At 44.4% G+C, this 17,657-nt stretch overlaps 1 protein-coding gene across 1 annotated transcript in view; it reads right to left on the reverse strand.

Annotated features, from left to right (window-relative positions):
• The window catches only part of LOC126417128 (uncharacterized), a 319,349-nt gene that overhangs the window by 86,139 nt on the left and 215,553 nt on the right, over nucleotides 1–17,657 (reverse strand). Inside the window, exon 15 of the mRNA XM_050085024.1 lies at nucleotides 10,816–10,891. Within this exon, the coding sequence (XP_049940981.1) occupies nucleotides 10,816–10,891 (76 nt within the window). The remainder of the gene's footprint in view (nucleotides 1–10,815; nucleotides 10,892–17,657) is intronic.

The following is a 17,657-nucleotide window of genomic DNA, read 5'->3' on the forward strand; positions in this document are numbered from 1 at the left end:
CCTGACTTAATTCGACTACATTCCATTATCCTCGTTTTGCTTTTGTTGATGTTCATCTTATATCCTCCTTTCAAGACACTGTCCATTCCGTCCAACTGCTATTCCAAGTCCTTTGCTGTCTCTGACAGAATTACAATGTCATCGGCAAACCTCAAAGTGTCTGTTTCTTCTCCATGGATTTTAATACCTACCCCGAACTTTTCTTTTGTTTCCTTTACTGCTTGCTCAATATACAGATTGAATAGCATCGGGGAGAGGCTACAACCCTGTCTCACTCCCTTCCCAACCACGGCTTCCCTTCCATGTCCCTTGACTCTTATAACTGACATCTGGTTTCTGTACAAATTGTAAATAGCCTTCCACTCCTTTTATTTTACCCTTGACACCTTTAGAATTCGAAAGAGAGTATTCCAGTCAACACTGTCAAAAGCTTTCTCTAAGTCTACAAATGCTAGAAACATAGGTTTGCCTTTCCTTAATCTTTCTTCTAAGATAAGTCGTAAGGTCAGTATTGCCTCCCGTGTTCCAATATTTCTACGGAATCCAAACTGATCTTCCCCGAGGTCGGCTTCTACCAATTTTTCCATTCATCTGTAAAGAATTTGCGTTAGTATTTTGCAGCTGTGACTTATTAAACTGATAGTTCGGCAATTTCCACATATGTCAACACCTGCTTTCTTTGGGATTGGAATTATTATATTCTTCTTGAAGTCTGAGGGTATTTCGCCTGTCTCATACATCTTGCTCACCAGATGGTAGAGTTTTGTCAGGACTGGCTCTCCCAAGGCCGTCAGTAGTTATAATGGAATGTTGTCTACTTCCGGGGCCTTGTTTCGACTTACGTCTTTCAGTGCTCTGTCAAACTCTTCATGCAGTATCGTACCTCCCATTTCATCTTCATCTACATCCTCTTCCATTTCCATAATATTGTCCTCAAGTACATCGCCCTTGTATAGACCCTCTTTATACTCCTTCCACCTTTATGCTTTCCCTTCTTTGCTTAGAACTGGGTTTCCATCTGAGCCCTTGATATTCATACAAGTGGTTCTCTTTTCTCCAAAGGCCTCTTTAATTTTCCTGTAGGCAGTATCTATCTTACCCCTAGTGAGATAAGCCTCTACATCCTTACATTTGTCCTGTAGCCATCCCTGCTTAGCCATTTTGCACTTCCTGTCGATCTCATTTTTAAGACGTTTGTATTCTTTTTTGCCTGCTTCATTTACTGCATTTTTATATTTTCTTCTTTCAACAATTAAATTCAATATTTCTTCTGTTACCCAAGGAGTTCTACTAGCCCTCGTCTTTTTACCTACTTGATCCTCTGCTGCCTTCACTACTTCATCCCTCAGAGCTACCCATTCTTCTTCTACTGTATTTCTTTCCCACATTGCTGTCAATTGTTCCCTTATGCTCTCCCTGAAACTCTGTACAACCTCTGGTTTAGCCAGTTTATCCAGGTCCCATCTCCTTAAATTCCCACCTGTTTGCAGTTTTAATCTACAGTTCATAACCAATAGATTGTGGTCAGAGTCCATACCTTCTAGTATCTCCAGGATTCTTCTATGTGTACAACCTTCTTTTATGATTCTTAAACCAAGTGTTAGCTATGATTAAGTTATGCTCTGCGCAAAATTCTTCCAGGCGGCTTCCTCTTTCATTTCTTACCCCCAATCCATATTCACCTACTATGTTTCCTTCTCTCCCTTTTCCTACTCTCGAATTCCAGTCACCCAAGACTATTAAATTTTTGTCCCCCTTCACTACCTGAATAATTTCTTTTATCTCATCATACATTTCATCAATTTCTTCATCATCTGCAGAGCTAGTTGGCATATAAACTTGTACTATTGTAGTAGGCGTGGGCTTCGTGTCTATCTTGGCCACAATAATGTGTTCACTATGCTGTTTGTAGTAACTTACCCGCACTCCTATTTTTTTATTCATTATTAAACCCACTCCTGCATTACCCCTATTTGATTTTGTATTTATAACCCTGTATTCATCTGAACAAAAGTCTTGTACCTCCTGCCACCGAACTTCAGTAATTCCCACTATAACTAACTTTAACCTATCGATTTCCCTTTTTAAATTTTCTAACCTACCTGCCCCATTAAGGGATCTAACATTCCATGCTCCGATCCATAGAATGCCAGTTTTTTTTCTCCTGATAACGACGTCCTCTTGAGTAGTCCCCACCCGGAGATCCGAATGGGGGACTATTTGACCTCCAGAATATTTTACCCAAGAGGACGCCATCATCATTTAACCATACAGTAAAGCTGCATGCTCTCGGAAAAAATTACGGCTGTAGTTTCCCTTTGCTTTCAGCCGTTCGCAGTACCAGCACAGCAAGGCCGTTCTGGTTATTGTTACAGGGCCAGATCAGTCAATCATCCAGACTGTTGCCCCTGCAACTACTGAAAAGGCTGCTGTCCCTCTTCAGGAACCACACGTTTGTCTGGCCTTTCAACAGATACCCCTCCGTTGTGGTTGCACCTACGGTATGGCCATCTATATCGCTGAGGCACGCAAGCCTCCCCACCATGGTTTGTGTTAGGACGTTCAAACTGCACGGTTGGCCGTGGGGCATGATGGAAATTAGTATGGTTTAGTTTAGTGACGAAGCCCACTTTCATTTGGATGGGTTCGTCATTAAGCAAAATTGGTGGATTTGGGGGACTGAAAATCTGCATTTCCTGATCGAAAGGTCTCTTCTTCCTCAACGTGTGAATGTGTGATCTGCAACGTCCAGTCATGGACTAATCAGTGTGATATTCCTTGATGGCATGGTGACTACTGAATGGTTCATAAAGGTTTTGAAAGGTGACTTCATCTCCATTATCCAAAATGACCCCGATTTTGACAAGATGTATTTCATCCAAGACGGAGCTCTATCACATCAAAGCAGGAGAGTGTTTGATGTCCTGGAGGAGCACTTTGCGGCAGCGTTCTGGCTCTGGGGAACCCAGAGGCCACTGGCATGGACCTCGATTGGCTGCAATATTCTCTGGATCTGGACACATGCGACTCCTTTTTGTGGGGCTATATTGAAGACAAGGTGTACAGCAATAACCCCAAAACCATAGCTGAGCTGAAAGCAGCCATTCCGGAGGTCATCGACAGCACTGATGTTCCGACACTTTTGCAGGTCATGTGGAATTTTGCTATTCATCTGCACCTCATCGTCGCCAATGATGACACGCATATGGAACATGTCGTAACCTAAATCCGAATATCTGTAGTGATGTTTACCTGTTGAATAAAGTGTGTGTACATCGTAGTTTGTAACTTTTTTTATGTAATTCAATAATTGTCCCCCTGTACTTATTTCTATGTCATCAAAACAGGAAATTTAAACACACAAAGAACAAAGTGGGCCAAATGTCAAACCTATGGGTCACTGGTAAAGATTTTTCCCCAGTCAAATGAGGATTACTTATACCTACAGACTGACTGCCCAATATGACACTTTGCTTCTGATTAGTCAAATATGAGATAAAGCTGTTACTGATCATATATTTAACATCACAAAATTTATATATTTTAAATAGAGTTGTGATTAGCTCATTCTATGCCTTGCGGATGCCATTATGGATTGTATTTGCTTCGTGATACATTACCCGTGTTAAAATGGACTGTTTACCAATTACGGAAAAGGTCAATATCGCGTTGATGTATCATAGACGACATCATCCAATTGTCCGGACCCTTCACCAGATAGTTACGTTATTTAAGGAAACAGGAAGTGTTCAGCCACATGTGAAATGTCAACCATGACCTGCAACAAATGACGATGCCCAAGTAGGTGTTTTACCTGCTGTCACAGCTAATCTGCACATCAGTAGCAGACACATTGTGCGGGAATCGGGAATCTCAAAAATGTCGGTGTTGAGAATGCTACATCAACATCGATTGCACTCGTACCATATTTCTAAGTTCCAGGAATTGAATGGCGATGACTTTGAACATCGTGCACAGTTCTGCCACTGGGCACAAGAGAAATTACGGGGTGATGACAGATTATTTGCACGCGTTCTATTTAGTGACAAAGCATCATTCACCAACAGCGGTAATGTAAACCGGCATAATATGCACTATTGGGCAATGGAAAATCCATTATGTCTGCGACAAGTGGAACATCAGCGACCTTGGCGGGTTAATGTATGGTGCGGCATTATGGGAGGAAGGATAATTGGCCCCAATTTTATCGCTGGCAGTCTAAATGGGGCAACGTATGCTGATTTCCTACGTAATGTTCTACCAATGTTACTACAAGATGTTTCACTGCATGACAGAATGGCGATGTGCTTCCAATATGATGGATGTCCGGCACATAGCTCGCGTGCGGTTGAAGAGGTATTGAATAGCATATTTCATGACAGGTGGATTGGTCGTCGAAGCCATACCATGGCCCGCACCTTCACCGGATCTGATGTCCCCAGATTTCTTTCTGTGGGGAAAGTTGAAGGATATTTGCTTTCATGATCCTCCGACAACACCTGACAACATGCATCAGCACATTGCCAATGCATGTACGAAAATTACAGAAGGCGAACTACTCGCTGTTGAGAGGTATGTCATTACACGTATTGCCAAATTCATTGAGGTTGACAGACATGATTATGAGCATTTATTGCATTAATGTGGTATTTACAGGTAATCACACTGTAACAGCATGTGTTCTCAGAAATGATAAGTTCACAGAGGTACATATATTACATTGGAACAACCGAAATAAAATGTTCAAATGTACCTATGTTCTGTATTTTAATTTAAAAAACCTACCTGTTACCAACTGTTCGTCTAAAATTGTGAGTTATATGTTTGTGACTATTACAGCGCCATCTATCACAAAGCGAAAAAAGTGGTCCAACTAAAACATTCATATTTCTTTATGAACTACATGAATATGTAATAGAAAATGGGGGTTCCTATTAAAAAAAAACCAGTAGATATACCTCTGTGTGTGTGTGTGTGTGTGTGTGTGTGTGTGTGTGTGTTATATACCTGTAATTGTAACTGCATGTGAGCCCCATACGAATAAATATTTTAAAAAATCCATGCCTTAGACGTTGTTATGGTCTTCGCCCCAAAGACTGGTTTGATGCAGCTCCCCATGCTAGTCTATCCTGTGGAAGCCTCTTCATCTCCGAATAAATACAGTAACTTACATTGTCTTGAATCTGCTAACTGTAATCATCTCTTGGTGTCCATCTAAAATTTGTACCCCCCACACTTCCTTCCAGTACTAATTGGCGATCTCTTGATATCTCAGAATGTGTCCTATAAACTGATTCCTTCTTCTAGTCAGCTTGTGCCACAAATTTCTTCTCTCCTCATTCTATTCAGTACTTCCTCGTTAGTTACATGATCTACCCCCATAATCTTCAGCATTCTTTTGTAGCACCATATTTCAAAAGCTTCCATTCTCTTTTTGTCTAAGATGTTTATCACTCGTGTTTCACTTCCATACAAAGCTACACTCCAGACAAATACTTTCTGAAAAGACTTCTTAACACTTAAATCTATATTCGATGTTAACAAATTTCTCTTCTTCAGAAATGCTTTTCTTTCCACTGCCAATCTACATTTTATATACTCTCTACTTTGTCAGTCATTAGTTACTCTGCCGCCCAAATACAAAACTCATCTACTACTTTAAGGGTCTCATTTCCTAATCCAAGCCCCTCATCATAGCAGTGAGACTGGGCTGTAGCCTATCCACAATGTTATTCAATGTTTCCCTTTCACACCCATCAACTCTTGTAGCTCCTATCTGGTTACTATGCAAGTTGTAAACAGCTTTTGCTCCTTGTATTTTACCCCTGCCACCTCCAGGATTTCAAGGAGAGTACTCCAGTCAACACTGTCAAAAAATTTCTCTTAGTCAGCAAATGTTATAAAGGTAGATTTGCCTTTCCTTTATCTTCTACGATAAGTCGTAGGGTCAGCATTGCCTTGTGTGCTCCTACATTTCTCCGAAATTCAAACTGATCTGCCCTGAGGTCAGCTTCTACTAGTTCTTCCGTTCTTTTGGAACGAATGTGTGTTAGTATTTTGCAATTATGAATAATTAAATTGATAGTTCGGTAACATTTACAATCAGCACCTGCTTTCTGAAATGGGACTTATGAGGGTGGTTTGAAAAGTTTTCGGAACAGAATAGAAAAAAAGTACTTACATCACTGAAACTTTTCTTATTTTTCAATGTAGTCTCCTTGTAGATTAATGCACTTGGTCCAACGATGTTCCAGTGCCTTAATCCCATCTCAAAAATGAGTTTCCTTCAGGCCTGCAAAATAGTTGTCAACTCTTGCTATCAATTCTTCGTTTGAAGAAAATCTTCGTCCACCAAGAAAAATTTTCAGTTTTGGGAAGAGATGGAAGTCTGACGGAGCCATATCACATGAATAAGGTGGGTGTGGCAAGATTTCATATCTTAGTTCATGTAGTTTTGCCATATAGTTACGGCACATTTGTAGGGGAGCGCATCAGGAGTCGTGGCACCCTACCTGCAGATAAGTTTTTCATTTCTAATTCTTCAGTTAAAATGTGATATACCCTTTCAGATGACATCTGGCAAGTGTGAGCAATTTCACACACTTTCCATTGATGATTTTACATGACCATTTTGTGCACTTTTGCAATGATTTATGGATTTCAGTTAAAATGTGATATACCCTTTCAGATGACATCTGGCAAGTGTGAGCAATTTCACACACTTTCCATTGATGATTTTACATGACCATTTTGTGCACTTTTGCAATGATTTATGGAGTAGTAATTAACGGAACAGAATGTGACGTAAAAGGATCGCGATTTCACCTGTCAGCCATTGTTATAGGTATATGTAGGTATAGTGCCAGATGAAAAAACAATGAGGCATTTGTGTCGGCATGGCAGCAGCTCCTAGAAAATCTAGATTTACTTCTGGAGGTGGTCAAGTTGATAATATAATACATGCAAAATACTAGCTCACTTTGTTAAAACTTGAGCAATCTGAAATACTTTACTCGGAAACAATGCATCAGCAGAAGAATGTCACTTACGTATTTATTACTGTCCCTTAACTTATAACTTATCAGTCAATAAAATAGAGAATGATGGTCTCTTCTCAACGTATAATTGATTATAAACTTCAATATACAGTTCTGACTAATAGTTCTATAGGTTGCAGCCGGATCTGACCAAGATGATGCCGTCATTGTTAGTGATGACTGCAGAGAGAGCTCAAGCAGTGCTGTGCCCTGATGTAAGTAATCTTTCAGTAGTGCTGGTGTATGGAACCTCTTGATGGTATGTCTTCACCAATGTCACTTATTCATCACTGCGTTAGGCTGTCCTTACTTGTGGCTCCACTGTGTACCATCACTGACATGAGACCTATTTCTTTGGATGACACCACAATAGAAGTGATGAAGTTAAACATTACACAACCACTGTTGCATTGGCCAGATAAGCTGCTGGAGGTGCTCCCTATGCAAAGTTTGATCTATGTGATTGAAACATTATACCCTGATCCAGTCCTTTCCTTCAATTGCCTAATGGACACGCAAGAAGGAAGAATTTCAACAGAGAGGATGCTTTAACATTTGCAGCAGTACCAAGACGAGCAAAGATGTACAGTCATGACCACGAATGTCACAATAACAGGCACAGTGTTAGTTTTGATTCTGGTTTGTGCAGCCTTTGCCTACCTTAGATGGAGGGCCGCTAATCAGTGTAACCCTCCATTTTATCACATACCACTAAACTGTTTAAGTAATCATATGTAAAGCAGAATGGTGGCATACAGAAAATATGGATCAACAGAAGCGTATTCTAGAATTAAGAATGTGTGAAACTCACAGGGCGGGGCACGGAGAGCTGGGTTGATTGATGGAATGAGGACAGTTGGTTGTTTGAATGGAGAAGAGCTGTGACAGAACAGCGAGTGAGAAATGGTGATAACAGTAGTTATATGTTCTTGTAAAGGGGTTTTAATGCATACTGAGTAGTGAGTAATAAGGCCTGAAGTTCAACGTAATAATGCGAGGAATGATGAATGAGTATGGATCACCAAGAAACCAGTGGACCAGAGTGCAGAGTGAAAGTATGACCTCTGAACCTTGAGGCTCGAGATGAATAGTGTTACGAAGGAAACTGAAAATAACATAGGTTGTAGCCATGTATACAGAGTCTCTTGTTGCAGACTGGTCATGGGTAAAGATGTGAAGGCTGCATCTTCCCAAAGGGGGATGATATGTAACACCATTGCTATTTTGGGTGCTATTGTGGAAATAGTAGTTCAGCTAGGGCTGCATTGAAAGCCATGGGTGCTGAGGCATTGGTATGCTGATTTCATCAATAGGCCTGTTTACCCACCACAATGCAGCAGAAGTGTTGGATGACGGTGTTGATTCATAAGTGATTGGAAGCATTGCATCAACATAACAACCATGCCATTAACCAGTATAGAAACACACTGATTTTAGCAGACATTTGAGCACTCTAGCAGCACCCATGATAATGAAGGGCGTCACCAGTCACCACCGAGTTATGGGACAACAAGCAGCCAACACCGGTCCAGGTCACCACCTCCACAAGACCAGCTCCCTGTACTAAGCACACAGCCTGTGGACTTAGCTCTATGTGATGGATGAGCCACTTCCAGCCTTTCTTCAGCAGCATCTGAGCTTCTGTCTTGGAGGGCAGCAATTTGTATCCGCGACGGTGTGGCCCACTGCACACCAACACTGGGGCGAGTGCTCCAGCAACCACTGTCAGCTGCGAGGGCAAGCTCTTCTGCTGGGTCCTGAATGTCTCCAAGAGGAAGCTGGCAGTCACAGCTGGTGCTTGTTGCATGACTTCCCACCATTCATATTGGTGTAGGCGTTGCTGAGTGGGCTAAACAAGTGACAGCATCACTGGACACAGATGTCACAACCAGCCGTGCCATATCCGGCTGGCTTCTGGTGTTTTCGGTGGGACTTCCACACTGCACAGCTGAGAGGTTGTGTCAATGAAATCATAGCACCACAAGTATATATTTTACCTTCCAGCTATGTTTTCCTACCATCCTCCCCATTGCATAATACTGACTGAACTATGTGTAAAGCTTGCTCAGAAGGCTATATTCCAGTCATTAACAGTCCAGATGACATGAGTATCCCACCGAGTCAGTTAGTTTTGGCAATTAACCTCTCTTCAAACATGTGTCAAGGTTTGAGTTGAATGGCCCACTGACATTGTTGCATATTGTGTACTCACCTGGTTGAATAAAGATGATGAAGGAAATCGAGTTAGTATATGTAAAGACCTGGTCTGAGATTGACCTGTCGTTGGCCTAAGAAGCTGAAAGCCAGTTTGCAATCAAATAAAGGTCAAGTCAATTATTATCCGCTTTTTAGTTATATTTTTGTTTATTTCGTTTTACATTGATGACACATGCTTTGTTTATTTGTTGTTATACCTTTGCAATTTTCAAGCTGTTCTGTTAGGTTCATTATCACTGCCGTGCTATTAATCATGGCTGCTCCACTGTCTATTTGCACCAAAGAAGAGCAACATTCATTGATCCGTTTTTTGTGGTCGGAAGGCGTATCAGGGGACAAAATTCATTGAAGAATTTCGGTACAGTACCGGAACAGAGTTTGCCACAACGAAGTGTCTATGAATGGATTGAAAAATTTCTAAATGGTCACACAAGTGTTACGCACGATGAAGGAGCCCGACAACCGTTTACCGCCACAAATGAAGAAACCATTGAGCTTTCACATGAAATATTCTCTTAGACGATTAACTATTGATGAAGTGTCACATCATCTGCAAATTAGTCACGGTTCTTCCTACGAAATCATCCACAACAGACTTAGGTTTCATAAAGTTTGTGCAACTTGCATAAACAAACGTGCTTGGACATCTGCAAAATGCATCTAGATCGCTATGGTAACGAAGCGGACAACTTCTTAGACAGGATCATTACTGGTGACAAAAACATGGATCCATCGTTATGAGCCGGAGAGTAAACGGCAGGATATGGAATGGAAACATCCAAATTTGCCGTGCAAGAAAAAGTTCAAGACCCAACTGTCCACAGGAAAACGGATGCTTACGGTTTTTTGGGATGCACAAGGTCCATTACTGGAACATTATGGGCAAAGGGGCACAACAATAAACAGTGTACGTTACAATGAGATGCCTACTGCCAGGCTAAAGCCTGCAATTCAAAGCAAATGCTGAGTATCGCTGTCAAAAGGTGTTGCATTGTTGCACGACAATGCCTGTCCACATACTATTGCCCACAATGCTGAAACGCTCCAGAAACTCAAATTGGAAGTACTGGATCATCCTTCATATAGTCCCGATCTTGCCCCTTCTGACTATTGCATGTTTGGTCCACTCAAACAGGCATTAAGGGGCCGTTGATTTGCCTCGGACGAAGCAGTAAAAGAAGCGGTGCATTCTATGCTCACAACTCAACCAAGAACCTTCTTTTATGAGGGCATCAGGAAGCTTGTACAACGATGGATGAAGGGCATTGAAGCGCAAGAGACTATATCGAAAAATGATGTAAGTTTCCTATTTGATTACAATAAAATTTTATAACTACTTTGCAGATAATAATTGATTTACCCTTGTATACAGAAGTAAATTAGGAAAGTATTTCGTATTCAATTTTGTTAACATATTCTGCCAGGCACCAAAGGAAAATTCGGTTAATGTTAATATTTGTATCATCATCAAGTGTACAAGTATACAAATATGTGATGTGGCTGTTATTCAGTGATTACTCTATGTGTATCCTCATTTAGTATACACAGAAATTTTAGAAACCTTGTCAGCTTTCTGCTCCCCAGGTGGTTCATCATCTTCACCTCCCTTGATGAATTCTTGCATGAGAGTGGTTGCTCTGAAAAAGAAATTGACAGTTTCATAGGTATGAACATAATTTTTTGAATTCAGATGTAAACTAATGTTATACTGACAACATCTGAAAGCAAATTTAGTGAGAAATTATTTAGTTTGTTGTTATAAAGATCGTCAATGAATTTAGTACCCCTGCAACATTTAAGCCTTCGAGGAATATATTAACAATACAATTTCCTAAACAATGTACCAATGAGAACATTAAAACAAAGTACCATATCTGTCGTCTACTGGCATAAATGTGGAAAGTAGTGTTCAGTGCTTTTATGTATTGCTAACTTCACTCTTTTTATAACAAAATAAGCAGAATGGGAGAGTGAGGAAGTTTTATTTCCTTAAAATGTCAAAGGAGCCTAAACTTGAAAGTACATATCGGGATGGGACTGATGGTTTGTTGGTTTAAAGGCAGGAGAAGGGACCAAACTATGAGGTCATCAGTCCCATGTTCCTATTAAAACAATTCCACAAGTGTGAGAATAAAATGGATGAAACATATAACACAAAACGGAAAGAAAGGAAAAGCCAAAAGAACGAAGGGAAGGCAACGAACACTAAAAGGAAAAAGAGGACAAGAAAACAACACAGAGACGCTAGAAAGAGAAAGAGAGTAAAACATGAAAGCAGATTACAGTGGCTGGCCAACCACGAGAATAAAAAGGAAAAGCCAGCCACTCTGCAACACATTAAAACCCCCACCCTAAAAGCACTAGGGTGGAGGACACAGAGGGACAAAGGACATGCGCTAAACCCTACATAGAAGTATAAAACCCACTCTCACGGATAAAATGTAAAACTATAGCTGCTGTGGAGGCATTGTTGCCCAACACTGAAGGCAGAGTGCTGGGAAAGTCTGTCACAGAGCGGCTAAAAGTGAGCAGTCCAGCAAGAAGTGGACACCTGTCATTTGGGAGCCACAGCAACACTGAGGTGGGGCCTCACAACGGATTAGGTAACCATGCATTAGCCACATATGGCCAAATAAGGAGCAGGCAGAGGACAACTGATTCCCTGTGAGAGGCCTGCATGGAAGACTTTCACACATTCGTAGTCTCCTTTTAATGACACGCAGTTTGTTGTGTGTGCTGTTGCGCCATTCAGTCTCCCAAAGCCGGAAAACCCTGCGATGTAAGACAGATCACGAGTCAGCTTCGGAGATGCCTATCTCCGGAAGCAGTTTCGGCGTCGCCTGTTTGGCCAGCCTGTTGGCCAGTTCGTTGCCGAGGATTCCGATGTGTCCTGGGGTCCACACAAACACCACAGAATGGCGGGACTGTTCCAGGGCATAGATGGAATCCTGAATGGATGCTACCAGAGGGTAGCAAGGGTAGCACTGGTCGATAGCTTGTAGGCTGCTCAAGTAGTCAGTACACAGGAGAAATGACTCGCCAGGGCATGAGCGGATGTATTCAAGAGCACGAGATATGGACGCCAGCTCTGCAGTGAAAACACTGCAGCCAGCTGGCAAGGAGTGCTGCTCAATATGTCCTCCATGAACATATGCGAAGCCTATGTGTCCATCAGCCATTGAGCCGTCGGTGTAAACCACTTCAGAGCCCTGAAGCACATCGAAGAGTCGAGAGGAAGTGACCGAAGAGTGGCGGGGTTAACGGAGTCCTTAGGGCCATGCAAAAGGTCCAGACAAAGCTGCGGCTGTGGTGTACACCATGGAGGCATACATGAACGGACCACAAGTAGAGGTGGTAAAGGGAAGAACTCCAATTCAGAGGGAAGGGACCGCAGGCAAACCGCAATCGTTAGCCCCAATCTGGGTCACCGATGCGAGAGATGGACTGTTGTGGGTGGTAAAAGGAGATGGTAATTCGGATGCTCAGGGGAACTATGAATGTGTGCTGTGTAACTGGCGAGCAGTTGTGCACGTCTGATCTGCAGTGGAGGGACACCAGCCTCCACCAGTACATTGGTCACCAGACTCGTCATAAAAGCTCCTGTCGCTAATCGAACCCCACAGTGGGGCACAAGGTCGGGTAAATGCAATGCTGAAGGCACTGCCGAAACATAAACCACACTCCCATAGTCAATTTGGGAGAGGACAAGGGCTCTGTAGAGCTGCAGCAGCGTAGAGCGATCTGCACCCCAATTGGTGTTGCTCAGGCAATGGAGGGTGTTGAGGTGCTGCCAGCACTTCTGCTTAAGCTGACGAAGATGAGGGACCCAAGTCAATCGAGCGTCGAAAACCAGTCCTAGGAATTGATATGTCTCCACTACAGTGAGTGGATCGTCTTTAAGGTAAAGTGCAGGTTCCGGATGAACGGTACGATGCTGACAGAAGTGCATGACACACGTCTTTGTGGCTGAAAACTGGAAGCCGTGGGCTAGAGCCCATGACTGCACCTTGTGGATGGCTCCCGGGAAGCGCCACTCAGCAACAACAGTAATGGAGCAGCAGTGCAAAATGCCAAAGTCGTCTGCATACAGAGAAGGTGAGATGGAGGGCCCGACAGCTGCTGCTAGACTGTTAATGGCCACTAATAGAGAGACACTCAATACAGAGCCCGGGGGCTCCATTCTCCGGGACACGGATGCAACTACGGGAGTCACCAACTTGGACACGGAACACGGAAAGTACAGAGTGACAGGAAGTTCTAGATAAAAATCAGGAGTGGTCCCCGGAGACCCACTCATACAATGTGGCAAGGATACGATGTCGCCAAGTCACGTCGTATACTTTACGTAAGTCAAAAAAGATGGCACTCAGATGTTGCTGCCTGGAAAAGGCTGTTCGGATGGCAGACTCGATGGACAATAGATTATAAGTGGTAGAACGACCCTGGCAGAAGCCGCCCTGACATGGAGCCAGCATGCCATGTGACTCCAGGACCCAACCCAACCGCTGACATACCATACGTTCCAGCAGCTTACAAAGAACATTGGCGAGGCTGATGGGCCGATAGCTATCCACATCAAGCGGGTTTTTATCGGGTTGGAACACCGGAATGATGGTGCTCTCCCGCCATTGTGATGGAAAGACGCCATCGCACCAGATCCGGTTGAAGATGACGAGAAGATGTTGCTTGCAGTCAGATGAGAGATGTTTAATCATCTGGCTGTGGATGCCATAAGTCCCAGGAACTGTGTTGGGGCAATGTGCAAGGGCACTGAGGAGCTCCCACTCTGTAAATGGGGCGTTGTACGATTCACTGCAGCGTGTAGTGAATGAGAGGACATTTCATTCCAGCTGCCGTTTGAGTGTGCGAAAGACTGGGGGGTTGTTCTCCGATGCAGTGGCTTGAGCAAAGTGCTCAGCAAAGTGCTCCGCAATCGCGTTTGCATCGGTACATAACTCGTCATTTATGGTAACACCGGGAACAGCTGTTGGAGCCTGGTACCTGAAAAGACATTTGATCTTTGGCCAAACTTGGGAACGTGACGTGTGGCACCCAATGGTGGAGACGTATGTCTCCCAACACTCTTTTCTTCTGTTGTTTGATAAGGTAGTGAACAAAGGCATGGAGCCTTTTAAAGGCTATGAGGTGCTCCAGGGAAGGGTGCCACTTGTGCCGCTGTAGAGCTTGCCGATGCTTCTTAATTGCTTCAGCGACTTCCGGCGACCACCAAGGGACTGCCTTACATCTCAGGCACCCTAAAGAGTGAGGACTCGCATTTTCTGCTGCAGAAACAATTGTGCTAGTCACCTGCTCAACCATCACATTGATGTTACCGTGTAGGGGAGATTCAGCAGTGACAGCAGTCCGCCTTGTTCAAAGCCCATCTGGGCAGGCGTCCATGTGTTGATGCTGGGGCAGTGACAGGAAGATGGGGAAATGGTCACTACCATACAGGTCGTCATTTGCTCTCCAGTGGATAGATCGGAGAAGTCCTGGGCTGCAAATTGATAAATCAATGGCCGAGTAACTACCATGAGCCACACTGAAATGTGTGGTGGCCCCAGTATTTAAGAGGCAGAGGTCGAATTGCGACAGTAAGGTTTCGACATTTCTGCCACGGCCAGTAAGCATGGTACCACCCCACAAGGGGTTATGGGCATTAAAATCTCCCAGAAGTAGGAAAGGATTAGGGAGTTGATCAATCAATGCAGCTAATACATTCAGGAGTACTGCACCATCTGGAGGAAGATATACATTGCAGACAGTTATTTCCAGCATCATCCTTATTCTGACAGCCACAGCTTCAAGAGTGGTTTGATGGGGCACATGCTTACTACAGACCAAGTTTAGGACATAAACGCAAACTTCACCTAAAACTCGATTATAGTCGCTACGGTTCCTGTAATATCCCTTATAGCCATGGAGGGCATGGGTCCGCATTGCTGGGAACCAGGTTTCCTGGAGGGCAATGCAGATAGCAGATGTAAAGCTTAACAGTTGCCGTAGATCAGCCACATGGTGGAAAAAACCGCCGCAATTCAACTGGAGGATGACATCGTGAGACTGGGAAGGCATGGAACATTCAATGAGGCAGTTTACGCCTCAGAGTCACCTGCTGCCACCGATTTATTGCCCGAGCAGTCTATATCCATTGTGTCTGAGGGTCTAGCGAGATCTAGATCCTCAGCGGCCACCAAAATCTCCACCCCATCCTCAGCCGCAGATCTTGTAGGTAGCGGTGGTGTGGGTGCCATCATAATTTCCTTGGTCTTAGGGGTTTTCTTTTTGGATTTCTCTCACTGCTCCTTGGGTTTCCCTGGCTGGGAGGACTTCACTGGCTCAGTCTCCGGGACTGAGGATGAGCGTGAAGTCCTATGACCAGCTGTTTTAGGCTCTTCAGCCACTGGCTGGTGTCGTCTTTCCCACTAGAAGAAATCTGGGAAGAGAACGACCCAAGGGACCCCTTCCTAGTGAGAGAAGCTGAAGAAGACTTATGCTTCTCCGGCTTAGAAGTGGGGACGGACGTCCTCAATGGTTGGGGGAGGGGAAGGGTGGGGGGGGGGGGGGGGTGTTGCTACCGAACTAGGTGGGGCAGGAGCAACAGGGAGGGAAATGCCCCCCACCATCAAGCGGGCAGGTGTAGTCTTCCCGCTCTGAGAGGTGACCTGGGTTGGTGGAGCTGATGGTGCCAGAACTGTTGTAGCGGCGGCTTAAGACGATGTCACACACACAGGATGCAGGCGTTCAAATTTTCTCTTAGCCTCACAGTGTAGGTCAGTCTGTCCAGGGTCTTGTACTCCATGATTTTCCTTTCTTTCTGGAGAATCCTGCAGTCTGGCAAGCAAGGCGAATGGTGCTCTCCGAAGTTGACACAGATGGGAGGCGGGGCACATGGAGTATTGGGATGTGATGGGTTTCCGCAATCTTGGCATGTGTCGCTGGGAGTACAGTGGGAAGACATATGGCCAAACTTCCAGCACTTAAAGCACCGCATCGGGGGAGGGATATATGGCTTTACATCACACCGGTAGACCATCACCTTACCTTCTCGGGCAATGTATCACCCTCAAAGGCCAAGATGAAGGCACCAGTGGCAACCTGAGTATCCTTCAGACCAGAGTGGACAAGCTGGATGAAATGTACACCTCGCTGCTCTAAATTGGCGCGCAGCTCATCGTCGAACTGCAAAAGAAGGTCTCTGTGAAATATGATACCCTGGACCATATTTAAGCTCTTATGGGGCGTGCTGGTTACAGAAACATCCCCCAGCTTGTCAGAAGCAAGTAACTCCTGTGACTGAGCAGAGGCTGCTGTTTGGATCAAGACTGACCCAGATCTTATTTTGGACAAGCCCTCCACCTCCCTGAACTTGTCCTCTAAATGCTCAACAAAAAACTGAGGCTTCAATGCCATGAAAGATTCCCCCATCAGCTCTCGAACATACAAGGTACGGGGGCAAATAAGATTCGCTGCCATCCTTAGCCTGACATTCCTCTCATGGTGTGGCCAGGGAGGGGAAGGATTTGGTGTCATGCTTCTGTGCGTTGAATTGAGCTCCTGATTGCTTAGAGACTGCTGGTGTTTCACCACCAGCAAAAGATGATGGTCTATGCTTCATCGCGTGTCATCTGCCCTGATGCCACCCACTCCAACCAAGGGCCCTTCCCATGGGTTCCACCCAGCTGCAGCAAAGGCCACCTGGCAGGATGGCTATTGCCGGGAGTCCCGATGCCCCAGTGGGATGAGCGGGGAGTTAACGGTGCAGGCATCAGCAGAGCGATCCCTGTGTGGTCAGGGGGCTACAACCAAAAGGGTACAATGGCGGCCCCACCACAACGGACTGGCTACCGAGCTGGATATCAGGTGCAAAGAAGCCCATGGTCATCGTCGATTCAGAAATCGACGCTGCATAGTGCATAGTGGAAAATGCACCCAGCCCAAGAGATGGAAAATGGGCAGGACTGCATTGCGATGACGAGAAAGTGGGCTAAGGATCTCAATGCACGATGCACCTTGTAAGGCGCCCTTCCCCAATTGGCACGCTCTTCGGGAAAATTTTGAAGAATGGAGGTCAAACCCTACAGGGGACCATCACATAAAGGCCAGAATGTGTGAAACTCCTTTTATTCACCACGTACGACAGACAGAGATACCTCGGGCCTATTCTAACCCCTGGACCCGCAGGGGGGAGTGGGGGGGCTGATATCTTTACATTTGATACAAAACTACTGACACAGTGGGCACATGGGAAGTAACATATCCTGCCATCCTTCTACCTGACAACTTCTTTTTGACTAAAAAAAAAAAAAAAAAATCACGTATGTGGCAGTGTTGGGATGTCTGTTCGTTTCAGTTTCTCATAGCAGCAATTGCTAGTGTTCCTAAATTTCCTCTCCATCCCCT

The sequence above is a fragment of the Schistocerca serialis genome, chromosome 8 (genome assembly GCF_023864345.2).
Source record: "Schistocerca serialis cubense isolate TAMUIC-IGC-003099 chromosome 8, iqSchSeri2.2, whole genome shotgun sequence".
Lineage (NCBI taxonomy): Eukaryota > Metazoa > Arthropoda > Insecta > Orthoptera > Acrididae > Schistocerca > Schistocerca serialis.